At 42.4% G+C, this 24,772-nt stretch overlaps 1 protein-coding gene and 1 long non-coding RNA gene across 4 annotated transcripts; one reads left to right on the top strand and one right to left on the bottom strand.

Annotated features, from left to right (window-relative positions):
- Nucleotides 1-1,082: 1,082 nt before the first annotated feature.
- Nucleotides 1,083-14,496, bottom strand: USP1 (ubiquitin specific peptidase 1). Of its 2 annotated transcripts, none has more exons than XM_054832984.1 (9): nucleotides 14,341-14,496; nucleotides 13,768-14,006; nucleotides 12,501-12,624; nucleotides 12,045-12,152; nucleotides 11,380-11,540; nucleotides 10,131-10,849; nucleotides 8,832-9,002; nucleotides 7,499-7,700; nucleotides 1,083-2,683 (listed from the first exon to the last, which is right to left on the bottom strand). In XM_054832984.1, the coding sequence occupies exons 2-9, from the start codon at nucleotides 13,935-13,937 to the stop codon at nucleotides 1,951-1,953; spliced, it is 2,388 nt and encodes a 795-aa protein (XP_054688959.1). In that variant the 5' UTR covers nucleotides 13,938-14,006; nucleotides 14,341-14,496; the 3' UTR covers nucleotides 1,083-1,950. The 2 variants fall into 2 exon arrangements, with proteins under 2 accessions (XP_054688959.1, XP_054688960.1); XM_054832985.1 differs by lacking the exon at nucleotides 14,341-14,496 and adding an exon at nucleotides 13,255-13,357 and having other exon boundaries at nucleotides 13,768-13,887.
- A 382-nt stretch (nucleotides 14,497-14,878) lies between these two features.
- Nucleotides 14,879-21,266, top strand: LOC129209415 (uncharacterized). Of its 2 annotated transcripts, none has more exons than XR_008578069.1 (5): nucleotides 14,879-15,194; nucleotides 17,272-17,342; nucleotides 17,639-17,801; nucleotides 20,532-20,733; nucleotides 20,891-21,266. It is a non-coding gene; the product is annotated as an uncharacterized LOC129209415 (long non-coding RNA). The 2 variants fall into 2 exon arrangements; XR_008578068.1 differs by having other exon boundaries at nucleotides 17,621-17,801.
- Nucleotides 21,267-24,772: the final 3,506 nt, after the last annotated feature.

Below are 24,772 nucleotides of genomic sequence, written 5' to 3'. Positions count from 1 at the left end.
TGCAGTTGAATGAAAAAAGATACGTGTGGAAAAATAAACTTTCATTTGCAGGCTGAAATTCAGCAAACCCCACACTGCAGGCAGTAAAAAATAGCATTCTGTAATGTGATTTGGCTACCCTTGCAAGGTAAGGTTACAGTTATTCTTTTTAATGTAGCTATTTCTTGGTTTAGACTATGAAATTATTTATTGTGGTGACAATGCTTTGGAAAGGTGAGAGGTCTTAGTGTATTTGTAATTCCAGATTTTTCTCCTCTGCAGAAGATAATTACTGCAGACATCTGTTTATTCAGGATGAGTTTGTAAGCAACTCTGAATTTAGTCCAGCCTTCCTTACCCTGTTTTCTGTTGACAGTACAAGCTTTCTAGACTGAAACATAGTTTAGTAATACATCATCTAGGACATACAGCACAATCAAGGCCTGCACAAAAATCTGAGGTCCACCATAACATGGAAAATACACGAAAGATATTTTTTATGAGCTACCTCCATGTTTATACTACTTGACAACAAAGGATTGTAAAAACTAAGTATTGCAGAATAAACTAGGTGGAGGTTTCTAGGGCTTTTCCTGTAAATAAATTAATTTGTATTTGAAAAAGTTTAAACAGATCCAGAAAACTAGGGCATACTCACATCTCGTGTATCCTTCCTTGCCTCTGCAGTGGCACTTCATGTCATTCTATCCATCCTATGGCAGCAGAAGTAATCACTCATCCTGTTTTGTGTCCTATTTTTAAGATTTAATTGTCTGCAGTTCACAGGATTCACCTTAACATTTTAGCATCTAATGGGTGATTTAGGATTTTAATCTCTGGTATTTAGTGCCAAATATTTAACTTGTTTTTACAATAATGTTTCCTTTTCCTCTTGCCTCTGAACCTTACCTCTAGTCATCAAGTGCCTTCAGAATAGGCTATGCTGTACAAGAATCAGTTAAAAACCAGAGAATGTTATTTTTTAGAGCACTTTAATCTTCCATTTCTCTAAGATAGAGTTTCCCAACCTTTTTGTAACAGTGCTCAACCACTTTCACTTTCCGCTTTTCCCTCTCCAAACACAAAAGTCTGATCTAGTCATCTCAGATGCATATCATAAATTTTTTATTTCATATATACATTCTTAACAAAGCATCAAAGCCAAATGCTTTCATTTCCCCACATTTCAGTGGGCACCAAGTACAAATTAACTGTTATAAGGTCACCACTAAGTTCCAAATCCACCCAAACAGATATGCATATTAGAGGGCTTTACTCTTAAAAGTACAAAATTATTTTAATTACACTACACGCTCCCCCTGTTTTGAAGTATTAATCACACCTATTTACACTTTGCCCATTTAACACCTATGCAACGAGATGCAAATTAGACCATCCAAACATTTCTATTGAGTTCAGTTCCTTCCAATACACGAAACAAGGTTACAAGACCCTTTCCTTGCGCTTTGAGTTGCATTGAGCAGTATAGAACTGGATAAGGAGAATAAACCACGTCGATTACCCAAAGACTAAATATGAAGTATTACTTCCCAAGTTACAAAAATACACACCTTCTGATGAAATTTGCTAGTTAATATACATTTACTCCAGAATATGAATACAAATAACTTTTATTAAAAAAAAGCGCTAATAATACAATAGGCATGGCAGAGAACTAGAGTTGTGTTAAAACCACTACCGTGTACTGTAGGCCTCATTTAGGAACTATACAAATTGGTATTTCTAAAGGGTAATATCACTATTCTCCAGCATAAAAGTTACTGTGTGAGTTAAGTTCTATGTCATGGTTCGTTAATTCAAGTTGAGCCACTTACACCGAACAGAAAGACCAGAAACATTATCATCCAGTAGCTTCAAAACAAACAGCTGCTTCTTCTTCCAGGTAGTTTTGATGCAAATCAGACCAATAGGTGTATGCAAATCCCTAATATTTACAGTCAAAATACAGTATCACTCTACAATTTTCTTATAAAACAGTAGGTAAGGAGTTGACGTAGACGATGATGTTGGAGAAAGAGAATTCAGGAAGTCCTTTTCTTCTGTAACCTTCACTTCAGAATCATCAAAAAGCAACCACTTCCCTTCATACTCCTTCAGGCTCTGCAGTAGGTACAGAGCTTTGTTTTCCAGTCCGCTGGCAGCAACACCGTTTGGCTCGCTGTGTTCTGTGCTGCACTCGGCGCTCCCGTTAGTACTGCTAGAGTCGGGATTCCTGCTTTCCGTAACTACGCTTAGAAACTTCTCCGGGTTAGCTGGTTTGTTGTTGTACAGGTCACAGTCAGGCTTGCTCTTCTGCCCCCCAAGAAGTCCGACAGCTTCCATGTTCTTTTTGTTCAGAACTTTACCTGGCTGCGTGTTTCCATTGACTCTAAAAGAGACTTCGCCATCATCGTAGTCTTCAGCAACAGTTCTTGCCTCCTCCTCGTTCAGCGGTTCTGGTTTAATCATTTCATACATTTGGTCAGTGATGAAATTTCCCTTATCTAACTCTAGGCTATTGAGATCTGTAATTTTGACAGAAGCTGTGTAGTGTCCACTGCTAATTGTAATGCCGCTGTGCATTACCACTGCAAATAATCCGTAGGTGTCGTTGGTTGGCTTTGTGCTCCATTCTTCTAGCGACAGTTTGAGGGGCGTCAGTAAGGGAGTGTTTATCTTGGACAGTCCACCATAGCAATCAAACCTTTGGAAGAAAGATAGAGTTAAGACCTCTTGCCACAACAGCTCACAATAAACACTGCTTTAAGTGCCCCATACATTCTATCTATATTCTTTTCCTGCTATTAAAAAGCCACAAGCAATCTCAACATGAGAAGTCGCTCACTTTTCGACTTGCTTATTGTGAGCGTCTGTCCCAGGCACCCCTGTTCAGTGAAGCCATTTAAATAGTGACGATTAAAAGAGTTAACCTAATTGGTCAGTTATCATTTGTGCTTCTGTGCACGAATACTTGCACTTCTTCCCAGACACCACCCTGCTTTTCAGATTAAAAAAAAAACGAAACAAACCAGAAAACTACAACATCCAAGGTTGAAGTAAGCAGGGTTGGCTTTGGTTGGTTTTTTGTTTTGTTTTTTTTTTTAAACCTTCGAAAGAGTCATTTACTAAATAAGGAATACATATCTGTTTTACTTTCAAGTAGCTTTAACGTCACTCAGAAAAACTGAGTAATTTTTCTCAGCTATCTTAGTGGACTGTATTATACTGCCACTGGTAACGCAATGATTATCTAAGGATAAGTAAGTTACCAACACTTTCTTATTACTAGGGATTCTTCATTATAACCCTAGTTATTCAGGATTTTTAAACAATTACCTAGCTGATTTACTTTGGAAAAGCATCCAGTATTCCATAAATATTGAGCATTTTGTTCACAAATTTACAATGAGCAAAGTTTCAGTCCTTTCACTACAATAAGGATCTTCTAAAGAGTTTGAAAAGAAAAAAAGTGTTGAGACTTTTACGTGATTGTGTATTAGCCTCCTTGAATGATTCTGATCTTACATCATTTACATATTGCATCAGCCTGGTTTAATGAACCCTTATTTAACAATATGTTATGATGTCCTAATAGATTTCAGGGATGATTCAGTCTTGCTCAACTGTTTGGGTGCTGTCAGGAAAACTATAGGGGAATATAGACAAACCCTGTAACACTTTGGTTCCAAAGAGCTAACTACTATTATTCAACTTGCATTTTATCATAAGAAAGAACAACTATCTTTAATCCAAGGAAATCCTAGATATGGCAGAACAGTACAAGCATAATTGCGGTAACAGAGTATTACTGTTGTTTTACTGGGTTTAGTTTTGATTCTGCTGTGCTTCTAAACGTTTCGATAATGTTCACAGCCATAAACCCTTACAAACATAAATACATTTACACACACACAGATGTCCTCAGTCACTCAAGTCTAATTAATTGAAATCTCATTTTAGAACTAGGCTTACCATAAACATTTGAGTACACCAAAAGAAACACAAAAGAGCATATAATCAGAAATAATGATACTTAAATCTTCTGAAAATCCCTATTATTAGTAGCCAGAAATAGAGATATTCAGAAGAGAGTCAAGAAACAGAGAAACTGCTTGCTGATACTCTAGATCAGAAATCCAGTTCCACTCAAGCACACTGTAACAATCAAATTAACATAAAACATTAAAAAAACAGGCTCTACCTTTCTTCTGAATGAGATCCAGCATCAGAAAGATTTGGAGAGGAGGAAATAAGAGAGGAAATCTTTTCCTATTAGCTTTTTGTTCTTCTTAATGATAAGAATCTGAAGACAGAAAAATTGCATGCCAAGTACTCTGCCTCCTCTGACTGCTGCACAGTAGTTCATACACAACAAACTTGATTTCTGCAACTACATCTTTTGAGGCCATAAATTAGTGGAACTTTACCCACTGTACTGAATTAATACCTCAAGTTATTATAGACCCTTAAAGACTTAAGCTATTTTACTGCAATGCTTTTAACACATAAGGATGCGAAATACTCCCAATAAAGATATCCAGTAGCATAAGCACTGCTTTCACTAATTAGCAAATGTGACTGTAATAAAACCTAAAGTAAGCCTTAAAAAGAAAAAAATCACCTGCTTTTACCTGATACCATTTCACAAGACAAAAGTCTAATTTTCTCATCAATTGTTAAATTTATATAGTGGAAATGCTTAATTAGATCTTACCAGTTACACATTTCTTCTTAATAGCTTCCCAGTCTGAGCACACATGTTCTACCATTTTTTTCCCCACACACACTTGCCAAAGAGAATTACTTATCCCCAGGCAAGTAGATTTCACACTGGCTGATTTAAAAAAAAAAAAAAAAAAAAAAAAAAACACAAAACAAACAAAAACAACACATTGCAAGCCAGCATCTAGAAAAGATGAAGCAGATCCCTACTAACTGCAAATATTTACTTTAGCATTCCCTTCTGCTTCATTTCTCTTCATTTATTTAAACCTCAGTCGTCAGAAAACTCAGTAGAGCACAACTGAGAAGCAGACAAGATTTCAAAATTTTTATTGGAGCTAAGAGAAGTTGCATGAAGATTGTTAGTCTTAAATCTTAGTTTAAGGCCAGCAAAACCAGTGTGTTATTACTTTGAGGGCAAACCCTTGTAGTCACATCTATGAAGAAGAGTCTTGTATATTTTACAATAAATATTATGAGTTTAATTAAGTCAACTGGGGGAAGCTCCAGCCCAGCTGATTGTTCACAAATCACTGTAAGAGTGACTCTGGATACTATGGCTTAAGCCAGTGCTTTGGTTTAACTAGCCTCGGCTCCTCCCCATTTGATTTGCAGCTGTGCTTTATTACTCCAAATCAAGATGTTTAGAAAGGACATGGTTTTGTCCAAGATGAAACATCCAAGCCAAAAACTGGGCAACAATCTTCTAAGCAGTTTCAGCTTCATCACTGACTCCAGTTCTACATCCAATTTTCCCACTTTTACTTCCTTAATCTCTGGCTGCTACGCTTGGCAGAAAATGTATGACATGAGGAACACCACAACAGATTGGATTCAGGCTGACCCGGATACAGGTCCGAGTGTTTTGGAGGAAGGACCTGAAGATTGCCAGGACAGAAGAGGTAAGTGATTCAGGAGACAGCTGCTTAGCCTGCAAGTACTTCCTCGTGGAAACAAAAAAAGTAGCAAAGGTAGGAGCAGACTGAAGGTAATATCCAGGTTTCCTTTCAGGTGGACATCTGTGGTTGTATTTTTTTGAATAGCCTATAATCCTACCAGGATACCATCTCACGTCAAGGGCTACTCGACAGTAGTATTACAGTTTTTAAGAAGTGTGCAACTTTTTCTCTGCCTTGTTGTGACAGTCAATAATATGTAGAACAACGAAAAGACAATTTTGTATGTCACGATCCTACACTTGTACAAAGAGATGTTAGCAGACATTACAGAGACAGAGGAGGCTTCCTTTCTGCTTTGTCAGAAACCTAGATACTTCTAAAAACAGGCAGAGTGAGAATTCTACTTGTAACGTTCTTAGCAAACTACTTTTACAAGTATCTTAATATAATCCTTGACACTAGTTATTTTACAAATCTTATTTATATTGACCACAGTTATCAGCACTTGCTCATAGAGCATCCTCTGACAAATCATCTGTCAACTTATATTTGGTATCTGTATACTGCCAAAGGTCCTATACGTTTCAAGTTCTAAAGTACTGGTGACACAACTATTATAAACTAAATCCCACGGAAAACTTCCTGCATTAGACTTCCTGCTGGGAAGGTGGCTCTGAAGGTCTAAAGCCAACCAACAGGGAAACACAAAGCACAGGGAACTTGGTGGATAAAAGGCCAAATTAATTTGTGCCTAAATATCTCCCTGCACATCACAAAGCAGCTCTGCGTTATGTCTCAGAACTACGCATAGCCGTCAGGTTATAAATCACGCAGGCTGCAGCACAGAAGTGTGCTTGGCTCTCTGGAGCAGATGCCAGCCAGGGGGATGCTGAAACCCAGAGAAGTTTATCTTCTTTTGCCGCATCCAGCAAAGTTAATGCAGATTGCAAGAGTTACGTTTTCAGGAATACCAGGAAAAGTTGAAAATACAGGCCAACTCTGCAATTGTTACTAAAACTGTATAGTCACTCTCAAACCCACAACTAACGGTGTAACAATTTTATGAAGAATATGGGGTAATATTTTATCATTTAAGAGAAGTTCTTCCTGATGAAGCCTTCTGTCATTTTTCATTAGTTGAATCTCAGTGGAGAAATAGTTTACTGCAAAATGCTGTGCATAAAGTGTCAGGGTGTTGTTTCATCTGTGTACTGTAGAGACAGGGGGGTTTTTTGATTGGTTTTTTTCCCCCTCCCTTCCCAAAGGAAATTCCTAAGTATGAAAAAAGGTAAAGAACACTCTCAGAAGAATAATCTCTTTCAAAAAATAAGGATTCCTACAGTATATAACATCAAACTGATTGCTCAGCAGTTGAACATCAATGACACCGATACAACTGTATTTTAAAGGATTTCTGTACTGTGTGTTAGATCTTTAAAATGTTTATCTCTGGGGGTTTTTTTTTCCAAATTTTAGTACTCGCTTTCAGTTAGAGACCAAATACTACTAGCTGTGACCATAAAATTCAGTTTTGTTCTCATTACTTGTTCTGCTAAAGTACTTAAACCTGCCTCTAAACCCTCACAGACAGGTGATATTAAAAATCAACAAAGTTTTAAAAAACATCAGGATATCAGGCTGTTGTAAGAATATACAGAAAACAATTTTTGTTAAGAAGTCTTGTGAAAGTCTATTCTCCCGGAGATAATTTATGCCACTCCTTGTAACAACAGAAAGCCTTTACGAAATTAGGGACTGTGTCCCACTGATTTAAGTTAATTTCAATCTAGAAATCTGCTTTTGCTTTTGGAAAAGTTACAAAACATTTTCATCTCTTCTGAGAAGATTTCCCTTCCAACAGAACACTGTTTTGTAATATAGTCAATCTGCATACTCACTCTAAGCCACTAGCAGCAAAGCACTTCAAATGAATTGTTATAACTTCAGGCATTTTATCGAATAAAAGGCTGCGTTCTGCTTCTGTGTAATGATGACAGTTTTCGCAGAAATATTTATCCTCTCCCACAATCCTTTCCACTGACGCAAACTGTGAAATTGCCCATTTAAGAGTCTTCATTTCTGTTTTTGGCTCTGGAGAAACTACAAAAAAAAGAATCATTACATTCACAAATACACTATTATTTACATTTCCAATGCATCCCACCAGAACAACAACAATACAAAAATACGTCAAGTTAAGACATGTTCAAAAAATACTAACAACACTGTAAAGAACACTCAGTATGTATGAAAATGTATTCAAATCTTTGAATCTTTTCAGGAAGCGATGAAAATATCACTTAGTGGATATTATTACTTAAAATCTACGGTTTTCCCAAAGCTTGTCTTCAGATCGCACATACTTAATTCTGTTGCCATGTCTGGAAACTAGGTGCATGTATCTGAGACCAGAATTTCACTCATTAAGGCAAACGTCCAAAATAACCAGGAAGTTCCCTTTCGCTTTTTACCTTTTGCCTCCCCTGACAGCTTCACACTGCTAACGACAAGATCACCTACACTGTTGGTAGCGTTTCACATATGGCCACCACCCCACACACTTTACTCGGAAGTCCTTCAGCAAAACAGGGAAGGCAAAAATAGTAAAAGCTCCTCCAAATTAAGTCCATGGGAACTAAATTTCTTTAAAATTCTGGATTTCAAAATGTATTGTTGCCGTGCTTACTTTTGTACATAGCTAAAAACAAAGTATAGATCACTAAAATTTGTGAAAAATAGCAGAGGACTAATAGGGTTTGGTTTATGTTTGTAAATGTTAAGGTAACGACAGTCTAAAATACTGAAAAAATAATTTTTTACAGTAAACTAACAAAAAGCTGGTTTCTCATTTATTTTATTTTTGAGAAAACACACAGATGTTTCTTATAAAATGAAGAAAAAGCAGAATTTCTTATCCAGGAAGAAAGCAAAGACCCAAATCAGAAAATACCTATTTGTAAGCAGGAAAACATGTACATAAGTGAAGGATTGTAAGCAGTCCATTTTATGTGTTAAGATCTAAAACAATTTTAATACTGTCTGGATCTCTCTACGTTATCAGTGCTGTGTTTCCAAAGCCTACAGTTAATCAGGACAAGAGATAACAGAACAGCCTCTAACTTTAACCAGCACAAACAGGAGCACTGTTCCTCGATAACTACAGCACTGTCCTTGCTCAATGGCTGGCTGAAGCAGAAACATACATCACAACCCTTGTTGATAATTACTTACTTTCAGAACTCTCTTCAGTTTTAGAAAGTTCATCTTCTTGCACTGGAACACTGATGTCCTGAAAATCTTCTCTTCTTTCAGTAAAGCACTCGCACTCCAAGCATCTTGTTCTCAGTACTAACTGGCCCTGGAACAGTTTCTCCACTAGTTCAAAAACAGCCAGCTCTGTACCTGGAGAAAGTATGTGCCAGATCACTTATCAAGATGCATTTTATTCAAAAGACACTTCAGAACCTCGCTATCCTTGGAAAATCACTGTGTTACAGACATGGCCTTTTAAGGATTCCAGATAAGAATTTAAAAAAAAAGAAAAAAAGAGCTAGCTGCTTATCACATGCAATTTTCACAATATCATCTACTTGTTCCTGAATAGGGAGCCCCTTTCTTTTCACCCTCAGACTTTAAGTTCTGGTTTAAGATTAAGTTTTTGGTTTATACTTGAATTGTGATGATGCCACATTCTGGAAAAGCTCTGTTTGTTATCAATGCACTGCTTTCTCGGTATGGACTGTCAGTCTCCTGAAGGAACATCACACTTGTGGCTTTGCCTGGTTTCTGTTTATTCTCAGTCCTCTCCTCCGATACTTTCTGAACTTGTTGGCCAATTTTAGTCAAATCTGCTGAAGAAATGGAGATCTCAAAAGATTCTGCATTCCTTCCAATCTTTATAAAAATCGGTGGTTGGATCAGAAAGTAAGTTCCAAATCAGCAACTACTGAATTCATACCAAGGCCCTTCCTTCAGCAGTTATCTTGTGTCATTGAGACAAACAAACCCCATACCTGCCAGGCAATTAGCATATGGACTAACATCCAGTGTCTTTCCTAGTTCCTGGGAAGGTTGAAAATATGGAAGGACTAAAGAATAGGGGGAGGAGGAGAGGATATTGTTTATGAAGACTTAGGACACAAAGCCAGAACCAACAGGGTTTGATTCTGTTTGCTCCTTACAGTAATGTTCCTTTACTTCTTGAATCCACTTACTATTTCTATGGATGACAAAAATTAGTGATAATATAAACCTGGTAATATTCTGACCTATTTTTATATTGTACAGTGAGTACATAATCTTAGAGAAATAACTCTTAAGATCTAAGCTAAACAGGTCAAGTTATTAAAAAAAAAAAAATCACAAACGTGTATAAAAATAAATTCTCTTTCATAAAAATGCTTTTCAGTTCCTGGAAATGTAATTTTGTATTTAGAGAGCTCTGCTTGCTACACAGTCTTAAGGCTGACTTCCCATGCATAGCAATTTCTTAATTGTACTAATTTTAAGCCTATACACTTGTTCACCAACCTTCCTTTTTTGGTTCTTTTTCAGTTCCTTTTTCACTATGGCTTTCCACAGGAGACGCTGGTTCACGATATTCTTCTTTGATATTGATACCATTTTCGCACTTTACAGATGACTCTTCGAGCTCACAGTCTTCATATTCTTTCCCTGGGTCTTTGGATCCCAAGTTTGTAGTTAACTTTCCTAGACTATAAAATTTAGACAGAATACTAGGCTGTTTGCATGAAGATTTTAACCAGTTTAATCTAAGCCGTGACTTCTTCTGTGTTGGCTTTGCACTCTCGTTTTCACTGGAACACTTGGCAATGTCGTCAGTTTGATTTTCTAGCTTTTCTCCTGTTGCTTTCCTCTTTGACCTGGTTTGTCTTTGATTTTCTTCTGCTGCAATTTGCTCTTTTGATACTTTGGATTTTTTCTTTACATTGCCACCCTCAGCATCGCTTTTTCTTTTCCCATTTCCTTTGAGTAGCTTGTCTTCAGCTATCTCTCCAACGTGGTTACTTGGTACATTCTCTTCCTCCTCAGCATGGTTGCCAGTTCCATTGCTCTCAGTATTTTGGTTAAGTTTTTCCTCCAGTTTAGCTGTAGATTCTTCCACGGGCAGTTTGTTCAATTCTTCCTTCTTCAGTAGCTGACACGTTTCTTGGATGTTACCCAGGATACACTGCAGAACTTCCTGGGCATCGTGTTGCAAGTAGCCTTCATACATAGGGTTGAGCTCTCTATTAAAAGCAAAAGTAAGCCAAGCAATGAAGACTAGCTGCTCTTTACTAAATATCTAAGATGGTTTGAAATTTAAATTAGGAAAGTTTAGATCTGAAAGCAGGGAAGGATCCTCTGCAGGAGGATCTTCCTAGGGAGAAGTCCCCTCTGTCCCAAACAGCCACAGAAGGGTAGTTACAGCCTCACGCAGACAGGTGTTTAAACACACATTCGACTGCAACCCAGTACTGCTCCTTCTCAGGGCGATGAGGATACTTACATACTTCAGGCTAAGCACTGTTTTAAATCCACAGCTGGATTTAAATTACATTCTCACAAAATCAAAATGTACTTCTAGATTTATGATATCATAAAGGTAAGAATAAACACAAACCTTGCCTTTGAAATGTAGAAAAATTTACTTCCTATAATGATACCCCAAATTTAAGACCATCTACCTTCCACAAGTCTCTAACGCTGTGCGGTACAAGGAAAATGACCTCAAAACTTAAGGTGAAAATTCTGACAATGTGTTTAAGACAGTTTGTACCTAAGGGTATTTAGTAGTCTTCGTGGCTGAGTAGCAAGTTCATCTGTGTATTTTTCTGGATTTAAGAGAAAGCTGGCTTGAAGCTGCTCAACTGAAAGAATCAATGAGTGCAAACTGCAGATTAGTTCGTAACTTGCCAGTGGATCTTCTCTACAATTTCCCTGCAATAACAATATAAAAAGAATAATACTCACAGTTTTGTCTGTAACAACAAGTTAAATTTTCTTCTCCTGCCCTCAGTTTTCTAACAGACATTTGACAGATTTTTTTTGTCTGTTATGGGGAACAGGTGAGTTTCTGACAATATACTGCTCTTTTGCCAGTAGAAAACAAATGTAAGTCCAGATTATCTGTTATTTTAAAAACCCAAACCATCTTTGCCCAAACTCCACTTTCCATCCACTCAAAGTACGGTATCATAATTCTCTTCACGTCAGACTTAAGACACGTAAGACTCATGCTTACAAGTTTACAGACACGCTGAACACTCAAGTTTTAAACACCAAGTTCAAAACAACTCAAATGTATCTTTACCTGAAATAGAAAACACCACCACAAAAGTTCGTACAAATGGAAGAAATCAGTTACGCATTTTCATTACACTCCTGGCATGCAGCCCCACTTGCAAAATTACAAGTAAAGAAACACGTAGTGAGCTACGTTACCTTTTCTGCTTTTTGCTCTCCTTCATCCTTCAAAGATTCTTTCTTCTTTGAAATAATATTATATAAATGTTTTACTCCAGTTTTAAAACCAGGACAAAAATATAATACCTGAAAGCAACAGTTTAAAACAAGAGAATAATTGGTAAAGTAAGAAGTTACTCAACATACACATCCACGTCTATGATCAAAGTAGCTTTGCATCTCCCAAGGCTGGATCACACGGAGTTGCAGGATTATTCACAGCAGGGAGGTGCCCAGAGTATGTAAACTGAAGAATTACCCAATCAAGGCAACCTTCAGTGCACACATTTCCTGCAGTATCATCTTTTTTTTCCCCACTGTAATTAGATTCCCTTCACCCTACACCCAGACTTCTATGTCATATCAAACTCTGAATCTCATCCACTTGCGTTTAACCAAAACTCATCTTTTCGAGGCCCCTGACCATGATCTCACCTGAAGTATGCTGTTAAGGTAACAAGTGTTACCCAGATTGTTCAAACCCACAAAAGGCAACATGTTGTCTTTTTTCTCACAGCTAACGAGCGACGGAGGCTGTGCTGCAGGAACAACTTGATCACTATTAAATAGAGAAAACAGCGTGTAAGAGAATTTTTGAAAATTACTCCTGCTGGTATGCATGCACATCTCTCTCCTGCCCATCCACCACCTCAGAGCTAGCTTGTAGAATGAATTACTAATATACACAGATCAAAGTCACATCACAGTGTTTCTCAGAGCGTCTGTACGGCCACCCTGGGCACTCAAACACAGATTGCTCAACTGTAACACTGCTCTTCAGCAACCTACACAAAACCAGACAGGTTTACAAGCAGCAGGCAAATCTGCTGTTAGCTCCAATACATATTTTGCAAAAAATATCAGGAGACCAAATCTAAGGAACCAAAACAGTTCTCTTTAAAATTCTTTTGTATGTTCTTTGTTCGTTCCTAAGGCAGTGCTAAGAAAAACGCATCTAGTGCATATTTGCTATTACAGTCCCCTGCTCCCCATTCACATGACTTCATTTCTGGATGCAAACCAGAAGGATAAAAACAGCAAAAAACCCCCCAACCCAAACCCAGCAAACCTGGCACATTATTTACTGTGATTAATGCACTGTATGATACAACAGAACCAAATTTTAAAGTCTCCAACATGTTTGTAATTGGCCACGATTAAGCAATTTTTCCCACTTAAGTTTCCTCACCAGCTGCAATGAAATGAGTTGACAGATTTGCTCAGGGCTTGAGACACTCTCATGAGTGACAGGAAGCAGCACAATTGATTCTTTTACTTGCAGCAGGAATAACCTTTAGAATCCAACACTTTTTCATTAACACTCATTTAGCAAAACCTTACATCTTAATATACTTTAAATAACTCAGCACCAGAATAACTACCTTATATTAACTTCAAATAAGGTAACTTCTTCCAGTCACTAACAAGTTTATGCCAACTAAACATCAGTAGTGCGGCAAACTTGCTTTCTTAAGCTAGTTATAGAAAACTAATGATAGCGAATAGGTAGTTCAGTTTGATTAAGGTGGCTTAAAGGTTTATTTAGTACGTGTTGAAGCTCGTCCTTATGCAGGAATATAAAACTTAAGTGAGTGGATGGGCCAGCGTTGTTTATCCATCACATCAAACCGACTCGGTGAGCTATTGGATTACTTTCACAATGTAGCCAGAAACACTTAGTCGGAGTGAAACTCTTACGTACATCTCAGAGCCTCTGAATTCTGAACTCTTTTGTTCATTTTCCTGAGACTCCGTGAAATCCAGTGCTCTTTTCGCTTCCTTTTTTTGGAAGAGCTTCAGCGAAAGCCTGTTCTTCTTCGAGGGGCTCCCTCTCGGAGGCCCGGTGCTGTCACTCGGCAAGACCCCGGGCATCTTTCCGGGCGGGCAGGTGAGCGGGGGAGGCGGCCAGGCCGGCCGGGAAGCTGCGCTCGCTGCTCACACCTGGCACACACAGACACACACACACACACGCGAGTCGCCATTTAACTTCAGTGCGGGAAGCAGCAACGAGCGCTGGAGCAGAGCGCGGCCCCGGAGCCCCCCGCCCCGGGCTCTCTGACAGCCGCCCCCCCCTCCCGTCCTCGGCAGCACCACCCGCGCCTCCCGCCCCGCTCCGCTCCGCTGCCCCACGCCGCCCGCCCTCACGGGTCCCGCCCGCGCGGGAGGCCGCTCGCTCGCCGGCGGGGACGGCGCGGCGGGCCGGGCCCGACCCCCGGGAGCGGGCCCGGGGCCCCCGGGAGCGGATCGCGGCCGCGGCGGAGCCGCCTCTCCTCACCGCTACATGTTGGCTCGGCGCGGGCGGCCGCCGCCGCCCGCCGGTTGCTATGGAGACCACGGGGCGCCCCGGCGCCGCTCTCCCCACCACGGGAAACTTGGCGCGTTTTCCGCGCCGCCAGGACCCGCGCCCTCACCCCTCCTCGCGCCCAGGCGCTCGCGGCCGCCCCGCAAAACGCCGGAGCGGAAGCTGCCGACGACGCCCGCCAGAACCGAAGGGCCATAGTGGCCGCCGTCGGTTTGTGTCCCATCAGCTTGCGGCGACCAAGCGACACTTCCGCACGGGCCCGCCGGCAACGCCGCCGCCGCGCCTCCGCCGCCGCCGGCGTCAGGCAATGCGGAAGACAGCCCGCGGGGTCCTGCCTGGGCGCGCGGGCGCTTGTAACGGCCTGGCCAAAGGGCTCGGACTCGCGAAGGGGGGATGGGAGGTGGCTGGGCTGAACCATTCCGCCGAGACACCCCCCTCCAGCGGTGGTGGATTGGTCCCGCTCTAGCCCCGCCCTTCCGCGCCTCCGCCAATCACAGCGAGAGGCGCGCGGCCCCTGGCGGCGCCGTTCGAGCGGGCCTGAGATAACGGCCGCGGCGGGGGCGCGGCCCCTCCGTCCCCTCCCGCCGCCGTGCCCGGTCCCTCCGCTCCACAGCGCCGCCCGCAGCCGGCGGGCCTCGGCGGGCCGACACAGCCAACCAGAGCCGGGCGCCTGACGGCGAAAAGCGAGCGGTAACGGGACTGGTGCGCGCTGCGGGGCCGGAGGCGGAGCCGCGCCGTCCCTCAGGCCGTAGCCCCCCCTCAGGCCGCAGCCCTTTCTCCCGCCCTGCGGTCCTCGCCCGTCTCAGCGCCGCCCGTTCCCCGCCGAGGTCCGTGGGCGGGGGGTGTAGGCGTGTGGCTGGCTGTCCCTCGAAAGCCCGCTTGGTTTTGGCGTTCGTGAGCCCGCCTGGCGGTGTGCGGCGCTGCGGAAGGGACATGGTTCGCTCCAACGCGGAGAGGAAAGGGGAAGGGCTGCCATGCCGGCCTTGGGAGCTGCCCTCCGTCTCTGGGCGGGTGCAGAGATCACGGGCAGGAGGCTACGGAGCCGGCCGGAGCTTGCCCAGCCGGCACGGCCTTGTGTCGAGATCCACTGGGAATGATAACATTTCAGGATTGAGCCCCATTCTCTAAAATAGCTGTATCACATGCTCTCTGCCTTTTTTTTTTTTCCCCCCACTCATAAACCAAGGATTACACTTGTAACTCCTATGAGGTGTGTGCTAAAAAGCTTTACAGGCACATCTATGAAGAATGCAATAAATCATAGTTTTCACTGAGGCTGTTAAGACTGCAGAAAGTCGTGGTATGATGATCAGTACACTCACAAAAGCCAGTATTTGGGAAAATACTATAGATCACTCCATTCTGCTCTTCAAATTGACCCCTACAGAGAGGGTTTGCTGATGGGGCTGTACCAGAAGGTCTGCAGGATCCTTTATGTATAAGCAAGGCCTGAGTGACTCAGTCTGAGGATGCTTGGGAGTAAATATGTTTATTGTCTGTCACGTGTGCACAGTAGCTGTAGGTTCATCGCAGTGTTTACAAAGGCCTCTTTTTACAGAAAAGCTAAGACTTCTTTTTTTCCCCCCAGGCTAACTATGTTTTGAAAAAAACCCTTTATTAATCAAACTAAAAAATTGTAAAATGTATTTCATTAGCCCTGGAAATGTAGCAAAGTAAATGTTAGCCCCCTTTGACTCCATCAGTTGATGCTGTCTGTGAACAGAAACAGTTCTACTTAAAAAGAAGTGCACTTTCATTTTTCTAATAAAAAGAATGAGGTATTTTAAATGCAATGTCAGTCTTGCAACAAAGCGAACATCTGCAGAACACAGAATCATTCTGTTTGTGATGAAAGGCCTCAATAATTCGTTTGTGGCTTCACTTGCTGTGAATTACGAGGTCTTGTCTTTACATACACGATGGCTTCCATATTTCACAGATTCATCTGGCTCTGAGAATTGCTCTTTATTTACTCCATATAAGGTCTTATATTTTTCACAGCTCTCCTCTGGCAGGACTTGGACAGTGTGAGATGGGAGAAACATGATGGAGGCGTTGCTGTAGTAAATATTTCTTATGAAACATGAATTGGCTACATTAAGTCTATATACTATGATGCTATGTAATTTAATATTGCCCCAAAAGGTCAGAAATCTTTTAAGGATTCATCTTTTATCTTGAGAACTAAGGAACTCTATGTGGCAGTCACACTTTTTAGGCAGTTATATTGAAAGAAAAGCCTGTTAAGCCAAAACACAGTTGTTTATGGCAGTTACATCCATGACTCCACTGGAAAACTTTTGTAAAACTTTTCTAAGTTATTCAGTAAGATATTTTATAGGATTAGTTTCCTAACTGACTTTAAGCCATGCCAAGACGTAGGCTTTAGCATCCTTTCACCTTGGGCAGAGTTACCCCCAAATTTGAGCTGAAGGACCCCGGGACAAGCTCCTGCTGCGTTCCATGAGTGTTAAATGCTAAAGCAAAGTGAACAACCACCCAATCATGCATGGTTGCCACAGATCCACACCATTTCCCAAAAAGCTATTAGCACTGATAGTGTCCTATCCACATTCGTGGGTGTTTTACTCCCCTCCCTCATGACTCATGTACACTTTTTTTTCCCCCTGCATTTCCTGTACAGCAATGTATAACTTTGCTGACTAAAATATGTTTCGCTAGAACAAAATTGGAAGCCTAACGTTTAGTCTAAATAGTGTTTTTAAAGCAATTTTATTTTAAAAAGTTCTTTGCAATCTTTTTGAATGTTTTTTACATTGCCACATGAATTAGTTATTACTGTAGATCAATATCCCTAAATATACATTTGAGTTATGGCAGAAATTATATATACTCTGGCAGTCATATACATGCTTACTACACATATTTTGCTTTCCCTTACAGGGTAAAATATCCTTGTATGCCTGCACACAGACAGGCCCATCACCCAGGGAGCCAAAGTTCAGCTTCTCAAGGTATATATTGACCTAAAGATTTATTTATGTGGCTAGTGGGAGGGCTAGATACTGAGCTGCCACTGGAAATCGCTGGATTTCCTGACCTGAGCTCTGCAGTATGACATTTAGCTCTGCTTCGCAAATGTGGCCTTAAGTTCACTGCAGTTAATAGACGCTCAGGACTACAGAGCTTCTTTTGTGTGCGACAGCAGGCGTTTGTAAGGAAGTCTTATCCAGGTGGGTGGTGCTCAGAAGTCATATAACCGCTTGGTTGATTAATCATGTGTTTCATTAAGTCTGATTTATGCTGCCAGTTTGAGTGGCCAGCTGAGGAGTCACTTCACTGAGAGCTGGAAGGTGCTGGGCTGTGGTAGCAACAGAATGGTGTAATGAGAAGGATGGAATCTCAAAGTGTTTGGACCTTGAATCACTAACAGACTGGAATAAATTCCAAGGGCAGGAGTCCAGTTGCCCTAGGTAGGCTTGTATTCGATACGGCAGCGCATTCTGACAGATCTCAAGTCAAATGACATGACCGAGGTTTATTGCTTATTGGTATTGCATTTCAATTAAAGTCTACCTTGTCAAGTGCGTGTTTTGCGATCTGCTTTAACAAACATGATAAAAGACTATTTATGTCTGAGGATTTTACAGTCTGAGAATCTAATTCCACGTGTACAAGTGTTTAGGTAAGCTCCAGGTATACTTGTGCCTAGGAACATCATCAGTGACTTCAGAAGGCCTAGCTCTGGGTTTAAGTTAGGCTTGTGAACATTTACAGGTTCATGGTTTAACTTTCAGGTGCAGTAACTGAGTGAAACAGGGAAAGGAGATGTTAACAGAGGGTATATTTGCAGAGACTGGAAGAATTTTTGACAGGAGAGAACCCTCAGCTTATTGAAACCTCCTCTTTACCAGCCTTTCTCCCTCTCAAATTTTTATGCACCCTCTTAAAATATGGCTCCCTGCCACTAGTTAATGCAGGAAATTTTTTCCAGCAGGAAAACGTTCTGTTTAAATGTAAGGAAATGGGATTTTTTTAATTTATTTTTTTTATCTGTCCAAAAATAGAGCAACACCTAATTAAATATTTATGGTGACTTAGCACGCTCAATAAAGGAACTGTTGTCTAGAAGCCTCCGAAGCTTCAGCTTCTTACAGTAAAGAAGTGTTTCAAATATAGGCCAAAGAGGGAGCAGGTGCAAGAGGCGGTAATTGCATATGTACGCTCCTGAGACACTCCAACATGCAAGATTAAATTATGTCTAATACTATAGACTTCACAGCCATATGTTATAAAAATAGCTGCACTGGGAAAGTAGAAATCTCCACAGACATAGCCAAAACTAACCATATGAAATGCCTGGAAAGAGCAGATTCCCCAGAGGGGGCGTTTCTGAACTCTTGGAGGAAGTCTCCAGTATGGAGCACTATCCCCTGCAGGAAAAACCCTCCACAACCTCTAGCTGTTGCTGAATTAAATAAATTATAGCAACTTCCAAACCCTGCAGCCATATCAGTGATAGGCCTATAAATCTGTCAGGGTTCCCATATTGTCAGAATTATTCTGTGAATTTTGTGAATGTTATGCAAATTGTATGCAGACAATGTGCTCTTTCAGCAGCCTTCTGGCCCCAGCCACAGGGATCACCCAGGGAAGGTCTGTACCCTACGCTGAGCTCTCCACAGTTCACATTAGCAAAACCTATTTCATTCTTGAGGAATACTATTCTTGGTCAAACGCCCTGTGGCAGGAAAGGTAAGAAATCATTCACAAAAATGAGAATACTGACTAAAATGTCAAGACAGAACTGGCTTCAGGTAGAAGGAATAGAAATGAATATTTAGGGCTCTTATTGTTTGGTGATCCATGGTTCATTCACAACCAGAAAAACAAGAAGAAATTGTCCAACTCACTTTACTACACTGCAAAGAGAATCTGACTTTTCCCACAGCAAACAGCCTGGAACCTTCACAAACCCTACATGATTCCTACTTGACAAGCTACATCTGCTTTCAGAGGAGCTCAAATCATTTCATAGCCCGTTATTTGACTTTGATACTGTTATGCTGGTGCACGTGGGAACAGTTTGACCACTGTAGAAACACAGTCCCTTTGAGAGAGGTGCCTCTCCAGGGCTTTGCCTGGTTTCTAGCAATTCAAGAGGACGAGTTTGTGTGATTTGACATCAGACCGAGCAGGTGAGGCAGCAGCAGAGCTACTGTCTCATATCAGGAGTGAGATATTCTTCACCGCATCATGCTGACATGGATCGCAGACTTCATGGAACAACCCAGACAAGAAGGGCACCCGGGAGGGAGTCAGGGAGTTACTCCAGCTCCACTGTCTCTCATGTAAAACCTAGCCCAAAAGCTTGACCTGTGTGGCCATTTTTTGTCTAAAAAGCTTTAGATTAGGCATCCTTAAAGATGCAGGCTTTAGGAAAAGCAGGAAATAATAAATTAGAAATTGCTACGGTTCTGTAAACTCCATGGTAAAGCCTGCAGTGAGCTCTTTCATTTCAGCTTCCAAAAGGCAAAAGTCAGCTTGGAGGCCTGAGCCACAGACCATGAGCTTGTCAATGCACAAACCAGGATGTGCTCCTCCGTGCTGCAGAGTTTATTGGTTTTGAGATCGAGATGTATCGCTCCTGATACTGCAGGCAGCGTGCAGCCTTAGCTCGCATTTGTCTTTCTCTTAACTTCAGAGGAAACTTAGTTGGCTGTGATGTATGAACTTCTAGAGCTACACATGCATCTATTATACCTAAGAAAATAACAATAATTACACCCATAATTTAGAGGTAAAGCAGATTAGGTCATAATGATATAAACATGTGGTTCTGTAGACTGAAATTCTGCCAAAGGCAAGATGGTTCTGTCACCAGGTCTGAAACAGAGCATTTCTCCTCAGATCTCTTTGAAAGCTAAGTTCTGTAGTGTAGAAAAAAGTGATGTTGTGTAAGTGGTCTCATTGCATCATTAGGGGTCTTTTCCCCATATTTCGTCTGTCTATGCATATTTTCTTTCACAACTCACAGCCTGCTGCTCAGTTTAATATAACATATGGCTCCACAGCTTCGCCAGTAGCAGAGGCAGTGCAGTTTTGCATTATGGGCTGGAATTCAAATGAGAAGCCAGGTGCTATATTGCAAGCCATAATTAAAATAAAATAAAAATAAAATCTCTCCCCATCTCTGTTCTTAGGTTGGAATAACATCTCATGGAGCTGTAACTCACTTCTGGAAGCAGACACAGGAGGAAACACAACCTGCATATTGCACCATCTGCTGGTAGCATCTCCACCAACAGACACACCTAGAACAGATTTTATAATTCCTCTCAAACCTGGCTGGATACCTCCACATTTAGAGACATGAGACCACCATTACAAAGATTCAAGATTCAGGTGAGCATTTGATTTTTTAAAAAAATCAAACCGCGGTGGGTTCTCCATAGCAGAGCCATTTCTGCAAGGTTTTTAAGGAATTACATAGCAAGGCCTCCATGACCCCCTGTGTAGCCACATCAAGAAGGGAACTGCAGAGCCTTTTGTGTCTCTGCAGGCAGGACAGACCGGCCTCCACCAGCAGCTGTTGCAGTCAGCAGGAGCCATAGCACCCGAAGAAGAGGTATAGCCTCTCTGGCCCCATCACCTGCTGCCTGAGGATGGTTGTGGTCAAGCGGCTCATCGCCCTCCGGGCAAAGCCTTTGGTGCGGATGGGTCTGTGCCGGTCCCGTAGCAGCGCTGTGCCGCGTCTTGTCCTCATCACAGAGCCATTCCCTCCGAAACTGCTGAACTCCCTGCTGGAAACTCTCACCTGAAGAATGGGACACAATGATGCTTGTAGGGTTCCTTGCCCATCCCAGAGACTTAATATATATTAAAATTAAACACAGCGCTTCGTTACTGTCGAAGACATCGTAACGTGAGTGAAGTGAATGAATCACTCTAGTAAAAATGAAACTTTATTAAAGCGTTTATGATGTTAAGGTGTGTAGGAATAGATCGGTTCCTCCTTTCTGCCCCATCCCTTAGTACAAGGGGCTGCAAGTTGGTCACAGGAGGGTGGTGTCAAAGAAAACTAATGCCTTCTCATGCAGACTGCAGTCAGTCTGCTCAGTTCACAGCTCCAAGAAGATATGACATTAAATGCCCTTGCTTGGTTTTTAAAGAGGGTTGGCAGTTTTATAACAAGTAACATCTTTGTCCATGGGAGCCCCGTGAAGCTGAGGGGTCACTTTTCACCCTTCAGCCTGGAGGATGGAACTGCAGAAGTCTGGGGAAATGGTCTTCTCTACGTGCAGCTCATGGGGAGTATTACGGAAAAGTAACGTGCTGCTGCCAGGCTGGGTGAGGATGTGCAGGCAGTGCCAAACTCCACCAGAGCATCTGCCACCTCTTTCACCCAGAGTTGCAGCTCATCACTCTTCAGTCCTTTGTTGCTTTCCTCTAAAATCAAAACATTCTGTGTTCCTGGCACGTGCAGGCCAGTTCACTCTGTCTTTCGCCAAGCCACTCTGCAGTCGTGACAGTTCCTGCACGAGCCCCGTGCTGGCTAAATCCATGTTCTGCGTAGTACATTTCTTCTACCCTCTTTTTAGTGCAGAAACATATGGAATGCAATCACAGCCTAATAGATGAGCAATAGTAGGAGACTGGGATGACTGATAGAAAACAGGAACAGAAAATACAACAATGAAAAGTAGATTTATGGAAGAATGATAATTGTACTTTACAAGATGTATGTTTAACTGAAATAAGAATTTCCCTTTCTTTAAATAGATTTGGGGTGTACAAAGGGATGTCTGAATTCCAGCTATGGCTGCACCAGTACTGACTGCACTACGAGCACTATCATTTCTTCTTCATGCTTGCAAAGACACAGCAATTTCTTTTAAGCAACACAACTGCAGCAAATTGATTTGACAGGCAAGCTCCCATGGTTTGATGTGAACATTGCAAGGATGATCCATGTGTCCTAAGACAACGAAGGATTTTCCCTACCTATTTGGGGATCACTGGATGTGCACAGCCCAGAACAGCATGGGGCTGGCAGCTTTTGAATGAGCGCGAGGTTGGTTCCCAGAGGCTGTGTCTTCTGCTCCCGGACACAGAGGTCACATCTACTGTCCACATTTTTTCCTGCCTACATCTGCTTGGTTTGGCATGTGAAAGGGGGTGCACAGTTAAGGAAACACCTCAGGTGTTTTTAAGTATTACAATAATCGTGGCATGGTCCATCAAATCTTCCCAAATTGAGCTACTTCATTAGGCTGATATTTGTATTCCTGTAGCTCCCAGATACTGCATTGCAGAAGCATTTTGCCCCATTCACGCTACTGCCCCAAAAGTGACCGTGGAAGGCCGTAGCCGTGCCAGCCACGTGTGGGTGGATGGGGCAGGGTTTTAGCATTCGTAGGCCATACAAGGCAGCTCCTGTGAGCACAGCAAAGGGGGAGCAGCTTGCAGAGAGTCTACAAAAATGGATGTTGGCACAAGCGGAACATCGTATAGAACAATAGTGATTTTGTACTGCGTCTCCAAAAGGACTCGATCACATCAGCCCCTGGCCCCATTGCTACAGGCTCTGAACGCTACACCAGCTTTGTCTTCCGCCCAGCACGGGGCTGGAGCCTCACCCCACTCCTGTCTGTCTGCTCTTGGGAGCTACAGGGAGAAACCCCTGTGAGGGCAGCATCTCCAGGAGGAATTAATCCCAGCACTGGTGGGAAGCCTGGTTCCCCAGGGAGTCCCCTCACCATCTAAACCCCCATCCACCCTCAGAGGGATTACAGCCAACCAGGAAGGTCCCTTCCCTGTGTTAAAAAACACACATAAGAAAAGCTAAATCAGGTGGTGAAAGACTGTAGGGAACCACATATTTCTTGTTGTTCTTTTCCCCTCTTAGAGTGACCTTTGAAGATGAGACCACTTTAAACTAAAAGTGGTGGCAGCACTTGGATGTCATCTGGCTCGCAGCGTTTTGGGTGGCAGGGCTGACCTCTTGCCGTGGAATTTCACCTAGTAATTTCTGCGGCAGGAAGAAATCCTCCGAGTGGGCTGTCTGGCTTCAGAAGTAAATTTAAGTGCCTGTGGCTTGACAAATAAACATTCTGAAAGCGCTTAATGACTCACAACCTTGCCTAAGAATAGCTGAACTTTGTAAGACCGAAATACATAGCGGAGAACACGGCCTCTGACACTGCCTGAGCGTGGAGCTGGAGGACGCGGTGGGAGAAGGAGGGAGAGGCTGTGGCTGCACCCTGGCTGCATTCCTGGCATCCCCTCCCGGCTCTTGGCAAGCCACATCTCGGAGGCTTTTCCAACCATCGTGTGCAACAGCCACCTCGGAGCTCTCCTCCACAAATTCATCTCATCTGTTTTTAAACAAGTTACCGTGTTTGATTTATACATGCAGCAAAGTACTCCTCGTTTATCCTGTTTGTTTGAAAGCTCTGTTATTCTCTTGGATTAAAGAGGGGGTCACGGAAGTTTTATGCATATACATGTTACACTTCTCAGCACCTAACATTTCATAGAAGAGAGATTGTCTTCAAGTTATCAAGCAAGTAAAACCTCAGTCACTAAAAAATGGAACTGATTTTGATTCTGTTTGCTCAAAAGTTTTTTTTGTAGTTGTTGCTTGCTTTTCTGGGACACACTTGCCAAAGTGTGTGCTGTGAACTGCCACCGCTTCACTTCTTACCCCCCCCCCCCCCCGCACACTTTTTAGCACTTTAATCTAGCCTCAGGGAACACAGACCAAAACATAAGTTCAGCTGAATGTCTGCAACCGCAAGAGCTTCCTGTAGGTGCCTGAAGTTTCAGTTGCAAAAGCCTCATGGTTCTCATGAAGGTTCAGGGATTGTCATGGCTTTGGGGATGAGCCTACGGGACGGGTAATGGTTTAGCTGCACCATTCTAGGAGCAGCAGGAGAGATGCCATGCCTCGAAGGCCACGACTGCACAACAAAGTATGTTTGTTGTTCAGGAACGGGAGAAGAAAATAACAGAGGTCATCTCCCGCCTCCCATCAGCCAGTGATGCCAGAAAGAAAATCTTTGGCCCTGCCAAAATAACCTGAGCAGCAGGGGCAGGGGTTGTCCTTGTGGTGTGAAGCCCGAAGGCTCCCCTAAGACTCACGCTTTTCCCTCAATTCCTTGAACTGTTGTTAAAATCGTCAGGAAATGCCTTCCTCTCGTTCAGCGCCCAAGCCCCTCACGCGGGAGCAAGGGCAGATGACCTTGTCTGTGCAGAGCCCCATTCTCTCCTGAGCCGGGTAACGGCAGATTTTATCCCTCCCGGTTTTACCAGGAGCCTGGGCACTGGGATGAGGACTTCGATCTGCCTGGCCCCACAGCCTCGAAAAGAATTGTCAGTACAGCAGCTTGCTGCAACTGGGTAGGTGACGAGCACGTAAATCACATGGGGTAAGGCAGGCACA

The sequence above is a fragment of the Grus americana genome, chromosome 8 (genome assembly GCF_028858705.1).
Source record: "Grus americana isolate bGruAme1 chromosome 8, bGruAme1.mat, whole genome shotgun sequence".
NCBI lineage: Eukaryota > Metazoa > Chordata > Aves > Gruiformes > Gruidae > Grus > Grus americana.
This window is presented reverse-complemented; position numbering and strand designations above follow the sequence as displayed.